The sequence below is a fragment of the Enhydra lutris genome, unplaced genomic scaffold (genome assembly GCF_002288905.1).
Source record: "Enhydra lutris kenyoni isolate GAN:26980312 unplaced genomic scaffold, ASM228890v2 scaffoldscaffold21, whole genome shotgun sequence".
Classification (NCBI taxonomy): Eukaryota; Metazoa; Chordata; class Mammalia; order Carnivora; family Mustelidae; genus Enhydra; species Enhydra lutris.
In genome coordinates, this window is record NW_019154105.1 from 36,400,310 (window position 1) to 36,424,685 (window position 24,376).

Below are 24,376 nucleotides of genomic sequence, written 5' to 3' on the forward strand. Positions count from 1 at the left end.
TTAATGTCTCTTTAAATGTTTGGTAGAATTCACTGGTAAACCCATTTGCTGCTGTACTTTCTTTGTTGGGAGTTCTTCACCACTGATTCAATCTCTTTACTTGATATAGGTCTGTTCAGATTTTTTATGTCTTCTTGAGTCCATTTTGGTAATTTGTGTGTTTCTAGGAATTTGTCCATTTCATCTATATCATCTATTTTTTTTTGGCAATAAAGCCTTTTGACCAATAAATCTGTTTATGGTTCAGTCATCCAAAATACCATGTAATTTATCTATTATTTATAAAATGTGGAGTATATATCGTGTTTTCTTGCATGTACTTTTCTAAATAAAGCAAATTTATATGTAAAATTCCATAAGAGATTTAAACAAAATTTCCCTAGTGAGGGGTATGACTGGTATAAATTGTGATTCTAAAAATCATAATCCTTCATTTTCTTTTTATTAAAATAAATGATTTCTCATTTATTAAAATGAAACCTCTCTCTTTCTACCTAGAGAAAGAAATAAGAGTATGGACTCTCAAGTGCAGAGTATGTGCATTCAAATTTCTTGTCCTACCACTTACTTGCTATAGATGATCTTGGGCTTAACTTCTCTGTGCCCCCGTCTGCTCACTGTAAAAATGAGAATAACGGAACCTACCTCATGAGGTTATTGTGAGGATTAAATGCATTAATGCATGCAGAAAAACTGATTCTTAATTCATAATAAGCATTCAATAATTATTAACAAATATTTTTGCAAGGCATCACTAATCGAGGTTAAAATAAAGAGCACATAGACATCATCATCAATGAACCAGCAAATAAAAGTCAAGGCAGCTACTGCTGGATGATGGATACTAAGAGTCATATTTTCCTCCAGAGTCAGAAGACCCCAGAGGAGCAGAGGAAAGAGTATTTTGGTGAGCATTCTGTCACTAGAAAGAATTGGTTCTCTTTATTCCTATTCAGGAAAGCTGATCCTCTGGACCACAGCTGACCTTTGAACAACACGGGTTTGAACAGTATAAGTCCGCTTATATGAGGATTTTTTTTCGCTATAGTACAATACTGTACATATATTTTCTTTTTCTTGTGATTTTTTTAAATAACATTTTCTTTTCTGTAGCTTACTTTAATCTAGGAATACAGTACCTAATACATACAATATATAAAATACGCGTTAATCAACTGTTTACATTACTGGTAAGGCTTCTGGTCAACAGGAGGCTATCAGTGGTTGCGTTCTGAAGGGGTTAAAAGTTATATGCAGATTTTTGCTGTGCAGAGAGTTGGCATCCCGAAACCCTGTGTTGTTCAAATACCAACTGTACTAAACTGCATAAAAAACAGCCTCTCTCAGGGTAGAAAATCAAAGGCACTCTTTATGAATCCCATAAAGAAAAGGAAGGTCCTCAGAGAGGAGAATCAGGTCTTTTACTCTGACATGAGTCTGGCCTCCACTGTGGGCCATAAGAAGTCAGAGAGTGGGTGGTGAGCGTTCAAAGGAATAATCGCAAGTATAAATCCTTGTGCTTCTACAAGCATAGATTCCTTTCAAATCGCAGGCCTAAGCCTCCCCGAGAAGGTGATATGTGCTAACACGTTTCTGCTTTTGATTTTCGTTTTGTTTTGCTTCTTAAAACTTTCTTCTTTTCCCCTCTCTTCCCCTAAATACATAAATATACCCTAAGGCTGATCCCTCTTTGTCATGAAAAGAATTGAATTTATATCCATAATATAATGAATATAGAAAACTTTAATGTATTTTTCATGATTACCAGTATTTAGTTTGTGGCCACACCAATAAGATGACCATAAGATTTTTTTTGGGAATGGAAGCATTCAGTTTCTTGGTTTCCAAAGAAACATTTCAAGAGCATTCAAAATTGGCTCCCTCCCTCCCCACCCTGCCCCGCCTCAGTAAAAAAAAAAAAAAAAGAGCTTGGTTTAATTTTTAAAAGAAAGCAATTAGAATGAAGTCTACCTTGATATAAAATGTAAAAGCACATTAACCACGGCATTGTATTTTAAAAGATGGTTTATACTCATTTTTATATTAAGACATAAGTTAATGACTTTTATATCTTAAAGGATTTATCATAAAATGTTGCTTCCCAGTGCATTTTTCAGACAATAAACAATTCGCTGAGAGTATTAACATTCACATGTGTAATTGGAGTTTACAAATGTACAAAACTTCAGGTAATAAACACTTTAAACTTATTTTTCAGACATTCAATAAGCCCATTCCCCTCAAACTGTTTGATTACGAAGAAACACGAAGGGTTACTAACTGCAGCAAAATCTGAGAAACAAAGCAAAGGAGGCAAATCCAGACTTGAGGACGTAAGAATATCCAAACAGTTTTGTCAATATCAAAAGACAAGAATCAAAACATCTTTCATAATAAAAACAAATCCATATAATTATTACTTAGATGAAAGAACATGTTAGGGTATATGACATTTCTTTCCTCAACATAAATGTGCCTCTCTTCAATTTACTGCAAAACACCATCTTTCAGTTCCAATTTGAGGATATCATAGCCTGTATTGTTAGTGAATCTAACAATACCAGGAAGACCATTTTAAAATAACCCAAAGATCATTTTGTTTGCATTTGGTCATTGTTTTGACTCTCGTTTTTCTTTATTCATGAGACTAAGCCAATTGGGAAGTAAAAGTCCACAAGTCAAAGCCTATATAATGCAGCTGTTTCTGAAAAAAAAAAAAAAAAAAAAAAAAAAAAAAAAACCTGAAGATTAGCATAGTGTTTAGTATGTCATGAAAGCAGCAGTTGTGGTTAAACGGATAAAAATTACTGCAACCAACGTATGATAAAGTTATAAAGCAAATGTTCAAAGTGTTCTCTGGTGTATGTGCACTGTAGTAAAAGAAATCTGGGTAATGTTAGTAAAATGTGATTGATTATTAATAAATGACATCCCCAGCCAGCATAGGCTTCTGTTTTTAGAGCGGTGAATTTGTCCTCACACGTGGTGTCAGTCCCCCAGCTGTAGTTTTGATTTACTGAGAAATGACTTAATGGAGAAATGCAGGATTTAATCCCTGGTCTTCCCCTCGTTGCTGCCTTGTTTGACTGTCTTCGCTTTGAGATTGGGCACTCCGTGCCCAGGAATGCGGCATTGCAAATTGGCTAAAAATGTATCCCTTGGTAGGAGAATAATTTTAGTAAATTCGTGAGGAAGACGATATCTTCATTTAGAAAACAAAGCACTGTATTATAGTTTGACAGTTACGACGCAAGCCCCAGCTCTTCCTAGGCATAGTGGAGCAACCTAAAAACAAAAACAAAAACAATAACAAACACAAACACAAAAACAAAAAGACATATTTGTTGGGTGTGTAGGTACAACTGTTGATAAAACCACGTAGTTGGTAAAATATTGAAACAGGCTGTACTCATCAAAGAGCAGCTCCCAACTCTGCCGCCCCAGCCTTACTGTAGGGCCGGCCCATCCTCCAAGCCCCCTGTAGAAGTCCAAGTGTCACAGACTCAACTGTTTAGGGCACAGTACTAAGCAGTACTTCTTTTTAAAGGTACCTCCAAAAAAAGAAAAGATCGTTTGGGACTTACTCTATCTGAAACAATTTATTTGGCCAACAGGATGTGGGATATGGATAATGAGGAAACGCCCAACACTCCAGGACCCAAGTGGCGAAAATACCGCGTATTATCCAGAGAAGGCGTGTAATAGCTATGCTGTTTCAGAGCACACCAGAGTCGCTGTGTGCCTGGCTGCTTTTTCCCAGGGCACCAGTCATTGCACATTCACTGACTAACTTCTCTGTGCATGGCTGGACAATCTAAACCCACTCTCCTACTTCCTAGCACAGTAAATAAATAATAAATATACCTCCTCCAACTCCACCCTAGGAGTAGAAACAAACCTGGTGAATAAACTCTATGACAATGAGGTATAAGGACGGGTGCTAGGGAAAGAAACAGAATCTTAGTTTAGGGATAAGGAGTAATTCCTAAATCTTTCACTTACCCTTCCTCCCTCCTTCCCTCCCTCCCCTTCCTTCCTCCTTTCCTCCCTCCCTCCCTCCCTTTCTTCCTTTCCTTCTCTTTCCTTCCCCCCACCCTTCCTTTCCTTCTCCTTCCTTCCTTCCTCCCTTTCTTCCTTCTTTCCTTTCCTTCTCCTTCCTCCCTCTCTTTCTTCCTTCCTCCCCTCCCTTTCTTCCTTCCCTCCCTCCCTTTCTTCCTTCCCTTCTCCTTCCTTCCTCCCCCTCCCCTCTTTCCTTCCTCCCTCCTTCCCCCCTCTCTCTCCCTCTCTCCCTTTCTTTTTGAGCACTCTAGACACCAAGCAATTCAGAGTGCAAAACTACAAGTGTGGACAAGGATAGCTTTTAAAGGATTAATTTAAGCAGAGTAAGCCCTAAGACTTAAAATGACAGTATTTAGAGAAGGGGTGACTAATACAAAGTACTGAGAAAATTTGTACGTGTGTATGCGGGGGTATGTAATACAGTGTTATTGTCAAATACATGATATCAAAATGACTCCTTGGTCAGGTTGGCCTCTCTCCCAACCTTTCCAGACCAGTGACCGGATCTTAAAAATATACCAGACTTCAACTGAGACTTCTCAGTCGTTCTCTATCTGAATCAGGTGTTTTGATCCCTATTCTATCTCCTTGAACAATCAAATCACCCACTTTAAAACCATCTCTACTTAGAGTGTTCTAGGAGTAAACTCTAAGTCATTTCAATCAAAATGACTATTTGTAATGAGCAGCCTTTCTCCAAACACTGAAGACCTGAAGTCTTTACACTGTAAAGAGTTGATGTTCCCTAACAACCAGCTAGAAAGTTCAGCTTAGAGTATTTACTAAATACAATGGGCTCACTCCTGCTTTGGATCAAGGTGGACAGCAGGGTGGGTGATGGCTTCAGACTTTATAACCTCATTTCATTCCCTGGACAAATGTCCTCTTGCCCATTTGTTGGAACACTGAATGGAAAACATTTATTTTTCATATTCCAAAGTTGTAAGTTCAAATTCAGGTGCTTAAAAATAGTAATAGAGGGGACATGCAAACAAAATATCTATGTGGTCACAGGTAATTAATTTTGATAGTAATTCAGCATAAAGCATTAATTACCTGTAATAACAAGTTTCGAATACTGGCCAAAAAATTTCTTATAACTAGGCCTAAGTTTATAAATAAAATACACCTTAGAAAAAGAGATTCTTACATCTCTTTCTGTGCTCCTTGTTTATCATTCATGTTGCCACAGTGAGAGGCTAATGGTAGATAATCACATAATTTCTTTTTTTTAATTAATTTATTTTAGAGAAGGGGATGCAGAGGGAGATGAAGAGAGAGAAAAAATCTCAAGCAGACTTCCGGCCGATCATGGACTCTGACGTGGGGCTCATTCTCATGACCCAGAGATCATGACCAGAGCTCAAATCAAGAGTTGGATGCTTAATCCATTGAGCTACCTAGGCGCCCAAATCACATAATTTCTAGTGAAATTCTGCAGTACTGATTCAAGCTCTCAAATTATCTATACTTCTCTTCACCCAGTGACCACACTTAAATTGAAGAAACAAGATCAAGGTCAAGTCCCTTTTTTATAGTCTATCCTCTTCATTTAAAAATTCCCTGCCCCTTTCTACAATCATATTCTCATCTTCTTTCCCAGCCTTGGAAGAGATCTTTCCTCCAGTCTGCAGAGGACCAGTCTTTGCTTTCAATTCTGTATCTTGCCCTTCTTTCTTGCCCTTCAATGTTGCTCCTTCTAGCATCTGGAATCTCTACTCTCTTATTTTTACCTTTATTGTGAAAAAGACCTATGGCTCAAATTCTAACTGCCATTGATTTACTGTGTGGCTTGGGTCAACTATTTAACCTCTCTCTGTCTCAGATTCCTCATCCAATAGAGCCTGGTACATAAAATGTGTTCAATAAATGTTAACTTTCTATTATCATCATTTGAAAACTGTATGCTCCTCTAGCTCCTGCATTTACTTATTTTTCTCTCTACTTTTTACACTGTGAGTATCTTTTGCTTCTATCACATTCTCAAAGGTTCTTACAACTTCACGAATGATAAATTATCTTCATTCATCCTTATCTTGTTGAAAGCCTGTCTCCTCTCTCTAATGCTCTACCTCATTATCTTATCTAAGACACCCTCTGGTCATTCATTTGCTATTTTTCTTGAGAAGTTGAATCTTTAATTCAACCCTGCAAGTGTAGAAAGAAAGAACAGATAGGACTTGGTAATATCTCTTGAATCCATTTCTAGAGTTGACACCTCAAGCCTTAAAGTGAAGCAACCTTCTATATGTTTTATTTTTATTCAGCCTTTGCTTCCCTTGCCCCTAACCCAACTTATCCTGTCCCCAACCACCACATGAAATTTCTGTTACTGTATCACTCTCCTGGTTAAGTCTCCACCAGCTTCCCACTACCAAACTCTTGAAGCATGGCCTTTGCCAACTTCTATCCTGACCCCAACCTTGCCCTCCAATAAGAATGTTCACAACAGCCAAACTACAGAAAGAGCCTAGATGTCCATCAACAGATGAATGGATAGAGAAGATGTATATGTATACAATGGAATATTATAGAGCCATCAAAAATGAAATCTTGCCATTTGCAACAACGTGGATGGAACTAAAGGGTATTATGCTAAGTGAAATAAGTCAATCAGAGAAAGACAATTATCACATCTCCATATCATTCATATCACCACAGATATGTGGAATTTAAGAAACAAGGCAGAGGATCATAGGGGACAAGAGGAAAAAAATGAAGTAAGATGAAACCAGAGAGGGAGACAAACCATGAGAGACTCTTAATCACAGGAAACAAACTGAGGGTTGCTGGAGTGGAGAGGGGTGGAGGGATGGGGTAACTGGGTGATGGACACTGGGGAGGGTATGTGTTGTAATGAGCACTGGGTATTATATAAGAGTGATGAGTAACAGACCTGTGCCTCCAAAACAAATAATACATTATATGTTAATTAATTGAAATGAAATTAAAAAGGTGGGGGGGAAAGACGTCCTACTCTTACTAAGCATGGATCCTTAGAACCAGCCACGCTTTCTCAGTATATCTTGTGTATTTCTTCTTCACTGACATTTCTTTCATGTTTTCTCATACAATTTCCCATTTCTTTCTACATTTTGCATTGGATCAATTGAAAGCTTAGCTTAAGTCCAACTTCTTCTCAACAACTTCCAACTTCTCCAACTTCTAAAGCATTCTCAACAACCAATTTATTTTTTCTCTTTGATTTCCTACACCACTCAATGCCTACACCATGGGACACCTGCTACCAACTATTCTACATTGCGGGTTCTCCCCTTACACCCCCAGATTATACCTACTTAAGTCTTTAAGTTCTATGGCAGTGGGGATTCTTTTAAGTTTTGTTTTCTTGACAGTACTTACCATTGCTCCTTGTATGTAGAAAAACCTTGGGTCAATTAAACATCTGAGGGTCTTTCAGGTACCAGATTCTGAACTGGGGCACAAAATTCCTAATTCTGTTCTTGGTAATGATGGAAACAAAGATCTCAAAAGATCATTCTTAGAAGTACTAGCCCCTCCAGAAATAGACATGGCTGGAATTCCTTTTGTTAATAAGCTTGCCAGGTCAAGTTTCTTACTTGTTAATGTAATTTAAGGTTGCCATCTTTATTAGGTGATGACCAGACATTTCATTTGCTCCCAAATATCAGTGGCTTGAATATTTAAAAATTATACCTTATGTCTGCCTAAGTGGTTCACATTTTTCTGATTTCTATCTTTGTTTCTTATTTTCCACCATCTCCCCTCCCTCTGCCACAGCTCTCTTGTGGTTCTAACTGGCCTATCAATACTAGAACATCTCATCAGTTCCCAGTAAGCAAATGGTGGCAGATCAAAACTATTAGTAATTTCTCTGAGTATTAATTTATTCTTTAAAAATAATTTTGGATTTTAATTATATCATAAAATTAAACATTCCTTCTTGTTTTCATATATTTAATCAAAGAGATGACTTTATCATGTTATGCTATATATTTTGGTATTGACAAATGGAGATCATTTTTATTAAATGAATTGTTTTAATAAAAACAGAGAAGTGTAATAATGAAAAATGAAATGCCGGGGCGCCTGGGTGGCTCAGTGGGTTAAGCCGCTGCCTTCGGCTCGGGTCATGATCTCAGAGTCCTGGGATCGAGCCCCGCATCGGGCTCTCTGCTCGGCAGGGAGCCTGCTTCCTCCTCTCTCTCTGCCTGCCTCTCTCCCTCCTTGTGATCTCTCTGTCAAATAAATAAATAAAATCTTTAAAAAAAAAAAAAAAATGAAATGCCATACCTGGGTCCACTCATTTGTCTGGGGATCATAAGCCTCCACTGTATTAAGATAAGTCTGTCCATCATACCCTCCAACAGCATATAATTTATCACCAAGTAAACAGACTCCCACTGCGTCTCTGCTGATGCTCATAGATGCCACTGCAGTCCACATATCTGTTTTGGGATCATATCTGAAAGAAAATTTTAGAACTGGAGCTGACATTGTTCTCACAATATTTTTAAAAAATATTTTATTTATTTATTTGATAAAGAGACACAGCGAGAGGGGGAAAACAAGCAGAGGGAGTGGGAGAGGGAGAAGCAGTCTCCCTGCTGAGCAGGGAGCCCGATGTGGGGCTCAATCCCAGGACCCTGGGATCATGACCTGAGCAGAAGGCAGATGCCCAATCACTAAGCCACCCAGGCACCCCGTTCTCAGAATATTTTTATGTAAAAACAGTTTATGGATGAAAGACTAGCATGTTGGACCTGATACCATAGACCTTCTAGAAGAAAACATAGGGGGTAAGCTCCTTGACACTGGTCTTGGCAATGATTTTTTTGGATTTGACACCAAAAAGCAAAGGCAACAAAGGTAAAAATAAACAAATGGGAGCACATCAAACTAAAAACCTCTGCATAGTAAAGGAAACCATCAACAAAATGAAAAGGCAACCTATGGAATGGGAAAAATGTTTCCAAATCATATATCTGATAAGGGGTTAATATCTAGGAGATAAAAAGAATGTAAAAAAAAAAAAAAAAAACCCGGGGCACCTGGGTGGCTCAGTGGGTTAAAGCCTCTGCCTTCGGCTCAGGTCATGATCCCAGGATCCTGGGATCGAGCCCCACATTGGGCTCTCTGCTTGGCAGGGAGCCTGCTTCCCTCTCTCTCTCTCTGCCTGCCTCTCTGCCTACTTGTGATCTCTCTGTCAAATAAATAAAATATTAAAAACAAAACAAAACAAAAAAAAAAACCCAACAAATAAACCACTTAAAAATGGGCAGAGGGTCTCAATAGACATTTTCTAAAGAAGACATATAGATGGCTAATAGGTACACAAAAAGGTGCTTAACGTCACTAATCATCAGGGAAATGTAAATCAAAACCACAATGCCTGCTGAAAAGATAATAACAAGTGTTGGTGAGGATATGGAGAAAAGGGAACCCTTGTGTACTGTTGATGGGAATGTGAATTAGTGCCACTGCTACAGAAAACTATATGGATTCCCCCCCAAAATTAATAAGGGAACTACCATATGATCTAGTAATTCTACTTCTGGGTATTTATCCAAAGGAAATGAGAACACTAATTTGAAAAGACATATGTACCACCCATGTTCACTGCAGAATTATGTACAGTAGCCAAGGCATGGAAACAACCTAAGTGTTCATCAATGGCTGAACGGATAAAGAAAATGTGGTACATGTAGACTACACACATATGCATGCACACACTGAACATTATTTGGCCATAAAAAGAAATGAAATCTTGCCATTTTGACAACATGGATGGACCTTGCAGGCATGATGCCAAGTGAAATAAGCCAGAGAAAACAAAAACTATGGTCTCACTTATATGTGGATTCTAAAACAGAACAAAAACTAAGTTCATAGATTGGTGGTTGCCAGAGATGGGGCATGGAGGGGGTGGGTCAAATGGAGGAAGAGGGTCAAAAGGGACAAATTTCTAGTTATAAAATACATGAGTTATGGGGATGTCACGTACAGCATGGCGATGTAGTTAATGATACTGTACTGTATATTTGGAAGTTGCTAAGAGAGTAGATCTTTAAGGTTCTCATCATAAGAAAAAAATTGTAAGTATATATGGTGATGGATGTTAACTAGACTTACTGTGATCATTTCTCAATGTTTACAAATGTCAAATCATTATGTTATATACCTGAGAGTTGTATGTCGATTACACCTCAATAAAAGAATATCAACACATCCAGAAACACCTGGGAGAGGTGTATAGCAAAGTGGTTAGAGAATGGGCTTTGGATTTGGGCTGAAGAATCTCGAGTCCTTATCCTTCCAATCACTGGTTCTATGGTATTGTAAAGTTACTTAAAATCTTTACATCTTAGTCTCTTTATTGGTGAAAATATTGCTCCCAGGTAGCATTGAGGGTTAAATGAAAATGCACAGTAAGCATTTGATAAATGTTACCTTAAAGATAAGTTGGTTCATTTGTTACAACTTTTCCTATTAGTGAGGAATACATTCTTGTAACAAAAATTCAAAGATTACAAAAATATATAAAATATGCAATAACTAGCCTCATTTCCTTCCAACTTTAATTACAGAGTCAAGTGGTAACCCCTATTAACAGTTTGGTTTGTATTTGATCTTCTAAATATTTCACTTTTTATTCTTAGGGCTTGAGATGCCTATTTCAGAACATGATTTTTATTCAATTTAATTTTTCTTTCCATGTAAAACGTTAACATTTTTCTTTCAAGAAAATAAAAATGTTTTAGTTCTCTAAGCCTACCCTTTATCTTATCACTGCTATTTAAAGTACATTTGAACATATTTTAGAAAAAAAATCAGTATTTTCCTGAAAACTTTTAATTTACAATATTACAGATTCATTTGGTAAATCCATAACACTTAATGATCCAAAAGAGCTAAAGTAAATACTGAAAACTGCTGTAAGATTTTCGATTATCTACTGAAAATCTGAGGAAATCAATACATGAAGGGCTAGGTGAGATGACTGACAGACACAATCATGAAAGCTGTCCACTTTGGAGCCTTCTTGTTCTTTTCATGAAATATATTAATTAGAACAGCCCAGAGTTGTCTGTCTAAGAGCAGATACATCATGCTAAAATGCTAATACCTCTTGCACAATGAACAATTTTTCACTGGGTGCAGTACTGCGGTGAGCCTATAACTTATGGGGTAAAGTATACAAAGACTTCCATATTCCTTTCTTGGAGTGTAACACACAGGAAGCGTAGTCTGAATCACTTTCTCCCTAACACAGGGCAAAAGACTTTCCTGCTTTCTCAAAAGACAACAAACCAAACCTTATTATTTCACAGAAAGCACTCATTGTCATCAAGCTCACATTTCACTTTTTAACTTTCTTCCAATCATGTATGATTAAATAACACACACACACACACACACACACACTTACTTATCAACTTCCCATTGCTCTTTAAAATCCAGAATCCTTAAGATTCTATGTGATCTGCCGCCGTCTCCACCCTAGTCTGCCTCCTTTCCTGCCACTGTCTCCCTCCCTCTCTTTTCCCCCAGAAAGAGTGGCCTCCTTTCAGTTTTCTGAATGAATCGTATCCCCTTCTGCTTTGGAATGTTCATACATGCTCCATGGACTCTACCTCCTAAATCCACTCAATCCTCTCCATTCCTTGAACCAGACTAAAAATAACAGATGGAAGCCTGAACTGTTGTCCAAACTGTCCACTGATGTAATTAGGTTCTTTACCTGGCCCTATACGTGAGTTTCATGAGGCCAGTTTGGACGACTTGTGTAACTTTTAAGCCATACTAGTTTTTTAAAAATTTTATTATTTCATGGTATTTCCTTATATCAAAATGTGTTAGAAAGGCTCCTCTCCTTTTCACTTCTTCCTTAGCCTCCAGTCCCTACTACTTCTCTCTGAAATTCATCAAGCTCTTTTCCTTTTCTTGTCAGGTAGAGTATCCAATATGAAATATGTACACAATAAGTGTCATATGACTCAATTAATAAATTATGTAATCAATTCTAAGGTAAATCTTAAGTAGGCAGTAATATGGGGAGAGAAGAATCCGAGAAAAGCTGTTGGGAAAGAGACCAGGAGACAGCCAGAGCAGACGACCCAGTGTTCACAAAGCTGGGAAGAAACCGCCTTGCATGTGCTAGATGTTCAATAAGGAGTCAATGATTTGTCTGGAAGTGTCAGACAAAGTTTTCCTTCACAGGAAATTACCTCTCCACACAGTCTGAGAGTCTGGAAGTCAAGTTGGATGCAGGGGCATCGTGTCCTCCAATCGCATACAGCAATCCATTCCAGGTAGTTACTCCTACTCCCCCTCTCCTTTTTGACATTTGTGCACAGAGTGTCCATTTATTAGTGTGAGGATCAAAACATTCTACTGATTTGAGGCAAGAACTTCCATCACGACCACCAACTGCATAAAGTCTGTAAGAACAAATAGAATAATAAAAAAGATGAAGGCAAAGAGATTATTCTCATGGTATTTCATTGAAATTACGGTGCCATAGATTTTAAGACACACTCTCAGTTTATGTGCCATCAAGCAAGAAGATATGCTACCAATTATATGACATATGTATATATCATATGTAAATTACATATATGTATATGTCATATGTAAATGTGTTTATGTATATATACCAGCTATTACTCTGTATATACATAAAAAAAAAAGAACAAACTCACCTGAAAGCAATGACAACTATTTCTGATAAGTCAACACGGATTATAAGACACATCACAATTTTAGAGGCATAAGATGTGTCTTAGAATAGATAAAATGCAGTATATAAATATACCATGACTTCTTTCTTAAATAGCTAAGACAGGACTACATTATAAAGGAAAGAAATGAACCTTTTCTGTCCCTACCACAGGCTAGATATTTTACCTGTATTAACTTAATCATCTCAATAATGCTACGGGAAACCATTTATATTCCTGTTTCATGGGTGAAGAAACAGGCTCATGGAGATTAAGAGGCTTATACAGGGTCAGAAGCAGAACCAGGACACAGAGTAATGAGCAGCTGTACTGTGAGCAGTCACCTGGGATGTTCTTGCAGCAGTGAAATAGGAGAATAAAAGGATTGCTTGAAACAGTGATGTATAAATTAATATTTATTACATATGAACCGTGATCCTCTACTAATTTAAATTACTGCAGAGAAGGATACTGTAAGTTATCTAAAATGAATACGGTATGTTAATGTCCTAAATGTTGCCTAGCAGATAAATTTTAATTCATTACCCGTCAATATACTGCATTAATCTTAAAGTCTTTTACTCTGACCTTAAAATATATATAAAATATATTTTTATAATAGTTTTTTCAAGAGTAATAAATTCAGATCATTGCTTATACAGAAGTTCCCACATTTTGAATTTACAGATGCCTTAGTTAATATTTAACTAATTTTTTAGCTCAGGAAATAATATTTGAGCTATGCCAAAAATCTGCCAATTAAAACTTTTTGTTATTTTAACTTATTTTATAATGCTTCCTAATGCAAAATGTAATTGTTTTAGAGAAGAACTGTTTGAATGTTTTAGAGTTACATCTTGTATCTTGAAAATTTATTTATATTTATTTATATTTATATTTTTTATTTATATTTATATTTTATTTGTATTTCTATTTGGGTAAATATATATATTTTAAAGACATTTATTCATTTTAATTCATAATGTAAAGTTCACTCTACCACTCAAAGTGGTTCTTTAGTGAGAAGATGACCATATCTTAGACAGCAACATATCGGTGTGGCAATATCTTGTTTTAAACTTTGTATTAATAGTATGGAAACTGAAATTCATTTGAAACTTTGTTAAAATTTTTATTTGTCAAAAACTATTTTCTTGTGTTATTGTTCTTAAACTGTTCTCATTTTTAACTAATACTTGGTAGAATAATTGTTTGAATATGGATCACAGACTATCAGGAGACATCAAGAATTAGAAAACACCCATAATTTAAAAAACACGTACACGCATGCGTGCGTTATGTACACATGCATGCGTGCGTTATGTACGCACGCATGCGTGCGCACACACAAATTCAAGGCACTGTCCCCTCTTCAGAGTGAACTCATGGGTCTTGACTGTGAAAAGTGGTGCAGTACAGGGATTAAGAGGTGAACTATGGAGCTGGGCTCTGGATTTGAACTGTGGTTCTCACACTTACAAGCTCTGACTGTGGACAAGTTATTTAACCTCCACCTGCCTGAATGTCATCATTCAAAACATCTTTTAAGCCCTGCCTCGTAGGATTATTGATGACCAAATGTAAAATACTTTGAACAGTGCCTTACACAGGGTAAACATGGTCTAAGTGTTTCGGGGGAAAGAATGAATTCTGTCTCTATTTTTTCGGGGGAAAAATGAATTCTGTCTCTATATTCTTCTAGAAAATGTCAATTTTAGGTCTTAAGCGTACAAACAACATTAACACTGAGCTAATGTTAAGGGCTAACGTGTACCAATAACACTTCCTAAAGAAACATTATCTCAAGCAATGGTTTTCAAATTGTTTTCTAAGAATAGGATTCTGTGGAGTACTTGAGGAGATCCCCAAAATGGTGCATTTGAAATTCAAGTTTTGTTTTGTTTTTAGAGAGAGAGAGTGTGCACGTGCGTTTGCTCTCCTGTGCAAGTGGGGTGGCGGAGCGGGGGGCAGGCAGAGGGAGAGAGAGGATCTTGAGCAGGCTCTACACCCAGTGTGAGTCCCATGCAGGGCCCCCACCCACCACCCTGAGACCACAACTCAAACAGAAATCAAGAGGCCAAAACCCAACTGACTGAGCCACCCAGGTGACCCTGAAATCCAAGTTTTAATAATTTTCAAAATATCTGGCTCAATTAAATGCCATACAAGATTCAGAACTCATCTCTTTCCCCCATGACAGTAGCTATTACAAATAAAAAGAGAAACATTATGTCAAATTGTGATTGTGTCAAATTGCACTGTACTATAGACTTTAAAATAAGACTTCCTCATGCCTGACATTTAAAATTATGATCAAGAATGCAAGGGATTGGTGGATATTGAGATTTAACTTAGGAAAAAAAAAATTTCTAATACTCTCAAACTACATCAACAATTTAACTGAAAAGTTTCCTGAGAGTCCAATTAAATTGCTCTAGTAGTTAAAATAACTGTTATCTTCTCAGCTACTTATTTGTGAATCAGGATTTTTCTTTATACTGAACAACAAAAACAAAACATAGAAATAATCTAGTGTTCTTTAAAACAGACTTGTTCTTCTATCTCAATTTTTTATAATAAATACATGCTACAAATTTGAGCTTAAATTTAAGATAAGTCTATAATAATCTTGAGTTTCCATTTGTCTTAAGTATCAGGGTTTTTGTAAGGTTGCATTTGAGAGAGAGATTCTACTGTGAAAAATATTTGCCAGCCAGGGCCTTAAAAGTAGCCCAAGCAATTGGAATTCTAAAGTTTCTCTCAAACATGGTAGAAAGAAAAATTTTAACACTTTGAAATTTTCAAGATACAAGATGTAACTCATAAAACATTCAAACAGTTTTTCTCTAAGGAAACAATTATATTTTGCATTAGGAAGCATTATAAAATAAGTTAAAATAACAAAAACAATAGTTAATCTAGGCTTTTCATTTTATAGATTAAAAAACTCAGGCACAGGGAAATGATTTATTCTAAATCATAAAGGAGTAGAAAAGATGCATAGTTATTTTTTTTCAATCAACTGCATATTTAAAAAGAACATGATTTCTATTTTTTCATATTCTGGATATGTACCTCAAAATGGATAAAAACAAAATATTTTAAAATATTGCTACTTTGTTTTAAAGCACACTTAGAGGGGTGCCTGGGTGGCTCAGTCAGTTAAGCATCTGCCTTTGGCTCAGGTCATGATCCTGGGGTCCTGGGATTGAGTCCTATATTTGGGCTCCCTGTGCCTCAGGGAGCCTACTTCTCCCTCTGCCTGCTGCTCCACCTGCTTGTGCTCTCTCCCTCTCTCACTGACAAATAAATAAATCTTAAAAAAAAAAAAAAAAAAGCAAGCTTAGAAAAGTGTTAGTTGATACGTTAACACATCCTCTTCTTGGGGGTGATTACAAGCACCAGTGCATTTAATGGTACTGGAACATTCTTCAGTAAGATTGTACACTTCAGATTATGTTCCAGATACCATACTACGTATAAGAACGAAAAGACCAGGTCACTCAAGACCCTGATCTACATGGACTAGTAAATAGCAACAACAATAGAGTGGTTCCTGTTTTAACACAATCATATACAAATTATGCACAGTGAAAATGTTGAGGGTGGAAGGGACAGTTAGTGTAGGGGGCATTGAGGAGATGGGAATGGAAATGGAAAAGTGTTCCAGAGACTTCTGAGTGAGTTTTAAGGATGCTGAATTTTCCAGGCACAAAAATGGGGAAATAACACTCGAAGACAGAGGCAATGAGTTAAAACATTATGGGAGTCAAAATGTATTTTCCACAAATAAGTTAGTTTTTTTTTTTTTAAATATTTTATTTATTTATTTGACAGACAGAGATCACAAGTAGTCAGAGAGGCAGGCAGAGAGAGAGAGGAGGAAGCAGGCTCACCGCTGAGCGGAGAGCCCGATGCGGGGCTCGATCCCAGGACCCTGAGACCATGACCTGAGCCGAAGGCAGAGGCTTTAACCCACTGAGCCACCCAGGTGCCCCCAGGTTAGGTTTTTTAAATAAAACATTTTATTCATTTATTTGAGAGAGAGAGAGAGCACATGAGCAGGGGGAGAGGGAGGGGGAGAGGGAAAAACAGACTTCCCGCTGAGCAGGGAGCCCAACGTGGGGCTCGATCCCAGGACCCTGGGATCATGACCTGTGGTGAAAGCGGACACTTAACCAACTGAGCCACCCAGGTGCCCCACAAATAGGCTAGTTCTGCTGGAGTGTGATATGCACAGGGGAGTGGAGGGGAGGAGGGGAGGAGTGGAGATATGTGGACAGAGGTGAGACCATAAAGAAGGCTTAGTCCTGTAAGCTCCTGAAATTTCAAAATCAATGTCTTAATAGCTAGTAGATGAGAGATCTTCAGCTTCTGATCTGATTCTTTGATGGTCTCAGTGTCAATATCGAATAAATTGTACCTTAGATGAACTAAAGACTGAAATATTTATTTCTCATAAGAGAGCAAGAGAAAGGGGCGTCTGGGTGGCTCAGTGGGTTAAAGCCTCTGCCTTCAGCTCGGGTCATGGTCCCGGGGTCCTGGGATCGAGCCCCGCATCGGGCTCTCTGCTTGGCAGGGAGCCTGCTTCCTCCTCTCTCTGACTGCCTCTCTGCCTACTTGTGATTTCTGTCAGATAAATAAATAAAATCTTAAAAAAAAAAAAAAAGAGAGAGCAAGAGAGAGAAAGTGAGAAAGTAAATTATTTCCATGCCTCGAAGTTAAAGCTGCGGTAGGTCTAGAAATTAGATTTTACAGAAGGCAGTTATCCTTTTTGTGCTCTGAGAAACGTTTATTTCTAAGCTAGGAAATATGCCGGTGAGCAAGAATTAGATCAATGAACTACTCCCAAAAATTTTAACTGAAGGGTTAAAATGGAAAAGATACTGTTCATTTTCTCTCTTTTTTCTCATTTACTAGATTCTTTGGTGGCTGACTCTGCTAATTTTGAAGTTCTTTCTTCAGTTAAAACACATGAAGGGAGGGGTGTGGAGATCAGGTACATTTCAAAAAGTGGGTTTCTATTTCTCTATCTTATCACTTGTAATACTGCTAAAAACTAAGAAAACGTAGGACATAACTAATAGGTCCTGAGGAACCAAGACCTTAGGTCATAAAAATTTTTATAAATTTTCATAAAAATTTTACTAATATTTTCTCATTTTTTTCTTTTACCAATCAATCAATATAATTCTACAAATGATTTTAAGTTTCTTTTGATTCCTTCTCTTTTCTGTAAATGATGATAAAGCCTTTTGAGTGAGTAAAGGTATGTAACCAACAACATTTATTTAATAACCATATAGGGCTTCATTTTATGGAAGAAAGGCCTTTGATATGCATTTAAACTCTGAGTTACCAAGAGCTATTGGTGATGGTTCTGTCCAAATCCGTTAACTCCAGTTAGAGAAGACAAGAGTCAAGAGAGCACCTTTCTAAGTGCATTTCAGTTTTCAGCAGTTTACCAAGATAAGAAAGAAGTAAAAGTAAAGATAAGTCAGTAGATGAGATGGAAGGAATTATTTAGGAAAACACTTAGAGGGCATCTACTACATTTAAAACACTATATGCTTTTAAAGCTTTATAAACCTCCAGACTTGTACTCTATTGCATATTTATATAAAATTTCTCCATATAAAATAACTTGAAATTTATAATAATATATTATTATATATAGAATTATATATATGTATATATAACCAGTAATATTTTATATATATATGTAGATATATATATGTATATATAAAATCAGTATATTAGAATGAAAACCTAACATGGTGAGTTATTTATATTTACAATTACAATAAAAAGAGACTATTTTTAAAGTTTCCATCACTCTTAAAAGTTTTCCCCTTACGTGATTTTGTGTATTTTTTAATGTATATTTTTAACTTAGATGTATATCTCAATAAATTTGGCTTATTGTGTTTTAAATGGAATTTTAAATATTTCCTTACTTTCCACTTAGTACTGCCACACCTACTGTGCTCCTGGGGGTGGACATAGTGGCAACAAAATTCCACTGGCGAGCCTGAGGGTCCCATCTTTCTACTGTGTTCAGATAGCTCCAGCCATCATGTCCGCCTACAGCATACATGGGACCTTCCAATACAGCCACACCTGTAAGGAGACAGGAAAGAAACAATGACTTCAGGGGCACTTGGGTGGCTCAGTTGTTAGGCGTCTGCCTTTGGCTCAGGTCATGATCACAGGGTCCTGGGATCAGCCCTACATCAGGCTTCCAGCAGGAAGCCTTTTTCTCCCTCTCCCACTCCCCCTGCTTGTGTTCCTTCTCTTGCTCTCTCTCTGTCAAATAAATATATAAAATCTTTTAAAAAAGAAAAAAAGAAGCAACGACTTCAGATTTGCTGCTACATCTTAAAGATCGCATTTTAATTTAAATCTCAATATACAGTTTACCACCTACATTTTTATCTATGGTTTTATGGTTCAAGGTCTTATGTTCAATACTTTAACCCATTTTGAGTTTATTTTTGTGTTTGCTGTAGGATAAAAGTCCACTTTCATTCTTTTGCCTGTGACTGTCCAGTTTTCCCAACACCATTTATTGAAGACAGTCCTTTCCCCATTGTATGTTCCTGGCTCCTCTGTTGTAAATTAGTTGACCACATATGCATGGGTTTATTTCTGGACTCTCTATTTTGTTCCATCCATCTATGTGTCTGTTTTTAAGCCAACTACCATAATGTGTTACGTAGTATAGTTTGAAATCAGGGAGTTTGATGCCTCTAGCCTTGTCCTTCTTTCTCAAGTTTGCTTTGCTATTTTGTTTTGTTTTTATTTATTCATTTTTTTTGTGGCCTCATTCAAATTTTAGAATTATTTGTTCTTTTTCTTTGAAAAATGTCACTGGAATTTTGACAGGGAATGTACTGAATCGGTAGATTGCTTTGGGTAATACAATGAATCTTAAACATGCAAATTTAATTAAGGAAATATTTATGGTAAAGATACCTGATTTCTTTCTAGCTCTTCTTGCTTGGTAGGTTGGGGGGGAGTGAGGGGGCTAAGTAGCTCTACAGCTCTGGTCTAGTAAGTTTTAAAGGCAGTATCTTGAGGTCCAACAGTGGAAAGTTATTTAAAACCATATAATATGTACACATTGCCATAATAAAAAGCTTTTTCAGTAATTTTGAGAAATCATGTTTATTTCTTTCACTGTAGTTAGACTTTATACCACAGTCTATTGGTGTGATTCATCACCAGGGAACCAAGCCAGATTCATTTATTTCCTTATTCAACAAACATCTATGTAGTGTTTATTAAGTACCAAATGTTTAATAAAAGATAACAAATAAGGGCTCTACCATCATGGGCCTAATATTTTAGTCAGGAAACAGGCAAAATATATTTCAGGTATTGATAAATGCTAATAAGAAAAATGGAACTGAGTAGAAGGGTAGGAAGGGTCAGGGGAGACCTCTTGGACAAAGTGACATTTGGACAAAATGACATTTGAACAAAAATGTGGATGAAGTCAGACATGGAGATATCTGAGAGAAGAGAAGGTGAGATAAAGGGGATAGTATGTACAAACCACACATATACACCCACGTATATAGTTCCAAATATATAAAAAATATACCCAATTATCTGTGTATATGTGCATGGAATTAATTAAAGAGCTGGAAGAAAAATTAATGGATGCATCTAATTCAACTCCTTAAACAATATCTCTGAAAAAAAAATTTTAGCAGTAGAACCACTTCTACAAAATGAAATCTATTTAATTATGAAATCTTTACTTAATTATTTAAAATTTATTTAATTCTCACATTTTTAAAAGAGATAAAAGGAGTGTTTCCTGAAAAACAATCTGAGGGTTTTGAAGGGGCGGGGGGTGGGAGGTTGGGGGAACCAGCTGGTGGGTATTGGAGAGGGCACGGATTGCATGGAGCACTGGGTGTGGTGCAAAAACAATGAATATTGTTACGCTGAATAGAAATAAAATTAAATATATATATATATAAAAAATAAATACAAAAAAAAAGGAGTGTTTCCTATGTAAGAGTTTCTTTTTTAACTTTAGTTAGGTTTTTAAGTTCAAATTTTAACATTGATTTATTATCTGGTAAATAAGTAAATAAGAATGACAGAACAATCTGGAAAAAAGAACTACATGATCATTCCCCTTTGAATTTGCTTCAATAAAGCATTTTGTATGGTAACTAGAAGTAATGACAGTATTCTATGTACAATCTGATCTGCACAAAACATAACAGGATTATGGGCATTCTTATTCTACATACCATAAGAATTTACCTTAAGTTAAAATTAAATTTCTTTTCTCCACGGTGGGGGAAAGTATGCAGGTGAATCACACTATTGACCCTGGATTTTATGGTCAACCTGTTTTTAAGTCTCATTCATGCTGCTTTTAAGATATATTCCCATTCTGTGCCTAAGTAATAAGTTGACTTTACGGACTCAAGATTATTATCCTATAGTTTTGTTAGATCTCATATAGTTAATTTTAAGCTCCCCTTCTTAGTACTTTACCCCTAACCTTCTGGTTTTACTTCCTTACCAAGCTTGAAACTTAAGATCACCTTGAACTGAAACCTAATTGCAAATAGTAGAATCACTTGTTTCTCTGATTTTTTTGCTGTTCCCACTATCAGACCAATCTTCATGCCTAGATAATTTTCATTACTGGCTATTGACTTTTTTTGGCAGCTCTACTCTGGTGCTCAGCATTAATAAATTGAATGGAGTACAAGGCTATGCTATTGAAACTGAACTATGACTTCATTGCTACTCATCCATCTTTGAATTCATCTTTTATGATGACCTATCAAATTCTTTATTGCTACTAATTTAAACCTTTTCCAAATGGTGATACATTGACAATATGGCCACAAATTCTTCTCGCTGAATGCATGCCTGTTTTCAATGTGACTCTGCAGCTCCTCCCACCAAGAAGAGTTGTCCATCAATAGACGAATGGATAAAAAAGATGATATCTTTCACACACACACACACACACACACACACACACACACACACACAGGAATATTACATTGTAAAAATGATGACATCATGCCATTTGAGACAACATGAATGGATCTAGAGGATATTATGCTAAGTAAAATAAGGCAGACTGAGAAAGACAAATGCCATATGATTCCATTCATAGATGGCATCTAAGAAATGAATAAACACGGGTTCCTGGGTGGCTCAGTCGGTTAAACGTCTGCCTTCAGCTCAGGTCATGATGCCAGGGTCCTGGAATCGAGCTCTGTGTTGGGTTCCCTGCTTGGCAAGGAGCCTGCTTCTCCCCCTGCCTCCTGCTTGTGTTCTCTCACTCTCTCTCTATCTCAAATAAATAGAAATCTTTTAAAAAATAAAATAAAAATGAAAAAATAAATAAAGAACAGAATCAGAACTACAGATACAGAGAATAAACAGATGGTTGCCAGAGGGGAGAGAGATGGAGGGCTGGACAAAATGAGTGGAGAGGGAGATACAGGCTTCTAGCTAATGAGCAGGTCATGGGAAGAAGAGGCAGAGCCTTGAATATAGTCAATTATAATGAAATAGGGATGTACAACAGGACAGATGGTAATTATACTTGTGGTAAATATAGCATAATGTATAAACTTGTCAAATCACTAAGATGTACACCTGAAACCAATGTAACATTGTGCACCAACTAGACTTAAATATACACATGAATATAAACATAAATACATACATGCATATATATATATATAGGTAAGAAGAATAATCTTTTTCTCTCCTCTTTGAACCTGGGCTTGCCCATGGGACTTGTCGTGACCAATGCAACATTAGCAAACACGATGCAAGCAGAAGCTTGAAAAGTCTGTGCCCTGTGGCTTGCCGTCTCTTGCTGCTTTTGAAACCCTGTGACTGCCCCCATGTGAAGAAGCCTGCCTAGCCGGCTGAATGATGAGAGGCATGTGGCCCAACTGTCTCTGTTGCCCAGGCCAACAACCTGCCCACCACTACACATGTGAATGAGGCCATACGAGATCACCTAGCTGACCTGCCAGCCCACTGGAGATCCATGAGAAAACCCAGCAGAAATCATCCAAGGCAGCCTGGACCAGAAGAATGGTTCAGCGGACCCACAGATCCTTGGGCCGAATGAATGGTGGTTGTTTTAAATCTCTGAATTTCAGAGTATTTGTTACGCAGCAAAAGCTAGGGTGAAACAGATACATGTCAAGCCCCATCTCATTCTATTTCCAGCTGCTTCACGCTCATCGAATAATTCTACTTCACCTATTTTTTTCTCCTATCAAAAAAGATAGGTCCTGTGATATAGGACCCTAAATTATCTTGTCATCTCAGAGTGAGACATCAGTTCCTTCAGATAAAGACAGTGTCTTCTATGTCTTTGTAGACCCACAGAGCAAAGAGCACGGCACAGAGTATATGCTAATCAATGTCAGTTCAGTGAATTATTGAATGAAAGAATGAAAAATCTCTATCATTACATTCTCTGTGCCACCTCAGGATTTCTCTGGGTTTTTACCCACTTCTACTTAAAAACCAGGGGCTATTGATGAAAAACAATAATGCTAAAGATTTTTAAAGAAGCATTTCATTCAGGTTAGATTAACACTGATTGTCAACCCAGAACACATATTTAAAAAGGTGGCTTATCACTCCCTCATGCTACGATAAAATCCTGAAATATCCATGTTTTTACTTATGCTGGTTGCTGTTACATTTATGTATATGCTTGTTTGTCCAGATGCTGCTTTCAGGTTAAGGAGCATGTGAAGGAATGGTTGGTGACTGACTGCTCCTGACTCAGCTGCTATCCAGTAGTCTTCTGCCTGGTACAGAATGTAAACATGCTGTGGAAGCTTAATGTATGGTATCATGAACAAACCTGTATAGTTATACTCACCAAGGCCATGTCTGTGGGTGGACATAGGAGGCATTACACTCCACGTTTTTGTTTTGGGATTGTAACATTCTACAGTGTTCAAAGTCTTCAGTCCATCTCTTCCTCCAACCACGTACAGTTTGTCATCTAACACAGCGACACCAAACTGTAGCCTCCTCCCATTCATATTTGCTACAGGAGTCCACATATTTGTACGAAGATCATACTTCTCGATGCTTGTTGCTCCTTAACAGTAATGCATAGAAGTTATGTAAATAAAAACTTTACTGTGTTTGAGTATTTTATGAATTTATACATATAAAAGTATAATTTTATTAGCACTGACAATAATCCTTTCATTATACTTCAGTGAGCTCCTGCATGGCCAGGCCCCTGGTTCTATCTCTGACATCATCTCCTACTATTCTCTAGGGCATACATAAGGCTCTATATTAAAAGGTCAAGTGAGAAAGGATTATTTGTAACAGACAGAAATGGGAGGAAAAGCAGGGTAGATTAGTGTCTTGGAAGCCAAAATAAAAAAAAAATTTAGTAGGTAGCTTTAAAAAACAAGTTGGTGGCCGTCCCACAAATACAACTAGATAATTATAAAATCCTAAATCCCCCAGGAATGAATCTGAAGACTGGGAGAACAAACTCCACAACTAAAGGTAGGGAAGAGGCCACACTGAAGATGTAAGAAGTCTAGAAACACAGCTTGGGAGAGAAACAGATC

General features: G+C 37.0%; 1 protein-coding gene across 4 annotated transcripts in view; it reads right to left on the minus strand.

Annotated features, from left to right (window-relative positions):
* Window positions 1–2,743: 2,743 nt before the first annotated feature.
* Window positions 2,744–24,376, minus strand: part of LOC111149257 (kelch like family member 5) — a 100,230-nt gene continuing 78,597 nt past the window's right edge. For all 4 annotated transcript variants that reach the window (XM_022506218.1, XM_022506217.1, XM_022506215.1 and 1 more), the window contains 5 exons: window positions 23,662–23,886; window positions 18,719–18,881; window positions 12,270–12,482; window positions 8,335–8,506; window positions 2,744–3,285 (listed from right to left, as the gene is read on the minus strand). In XM_022506218.1, the coding sequence (XP_022361926.1) occupies window positions 3,229–3,285; window positions 8,335–8,506; window positions 12,270–12,482; window positions 18,719–18,881; window positions 23,662–23,886 (830 nt within the window). In that variant the 3' untranslated portion in view covers window positions 2,744–3,228. The remainder of the gene's footprint in view (window positions 3,286–8,334; window positions 8,507–12,269; window positions 12,483–18,718; window positions 18,882–23,661; window positions 23,887–24,376) is intronic.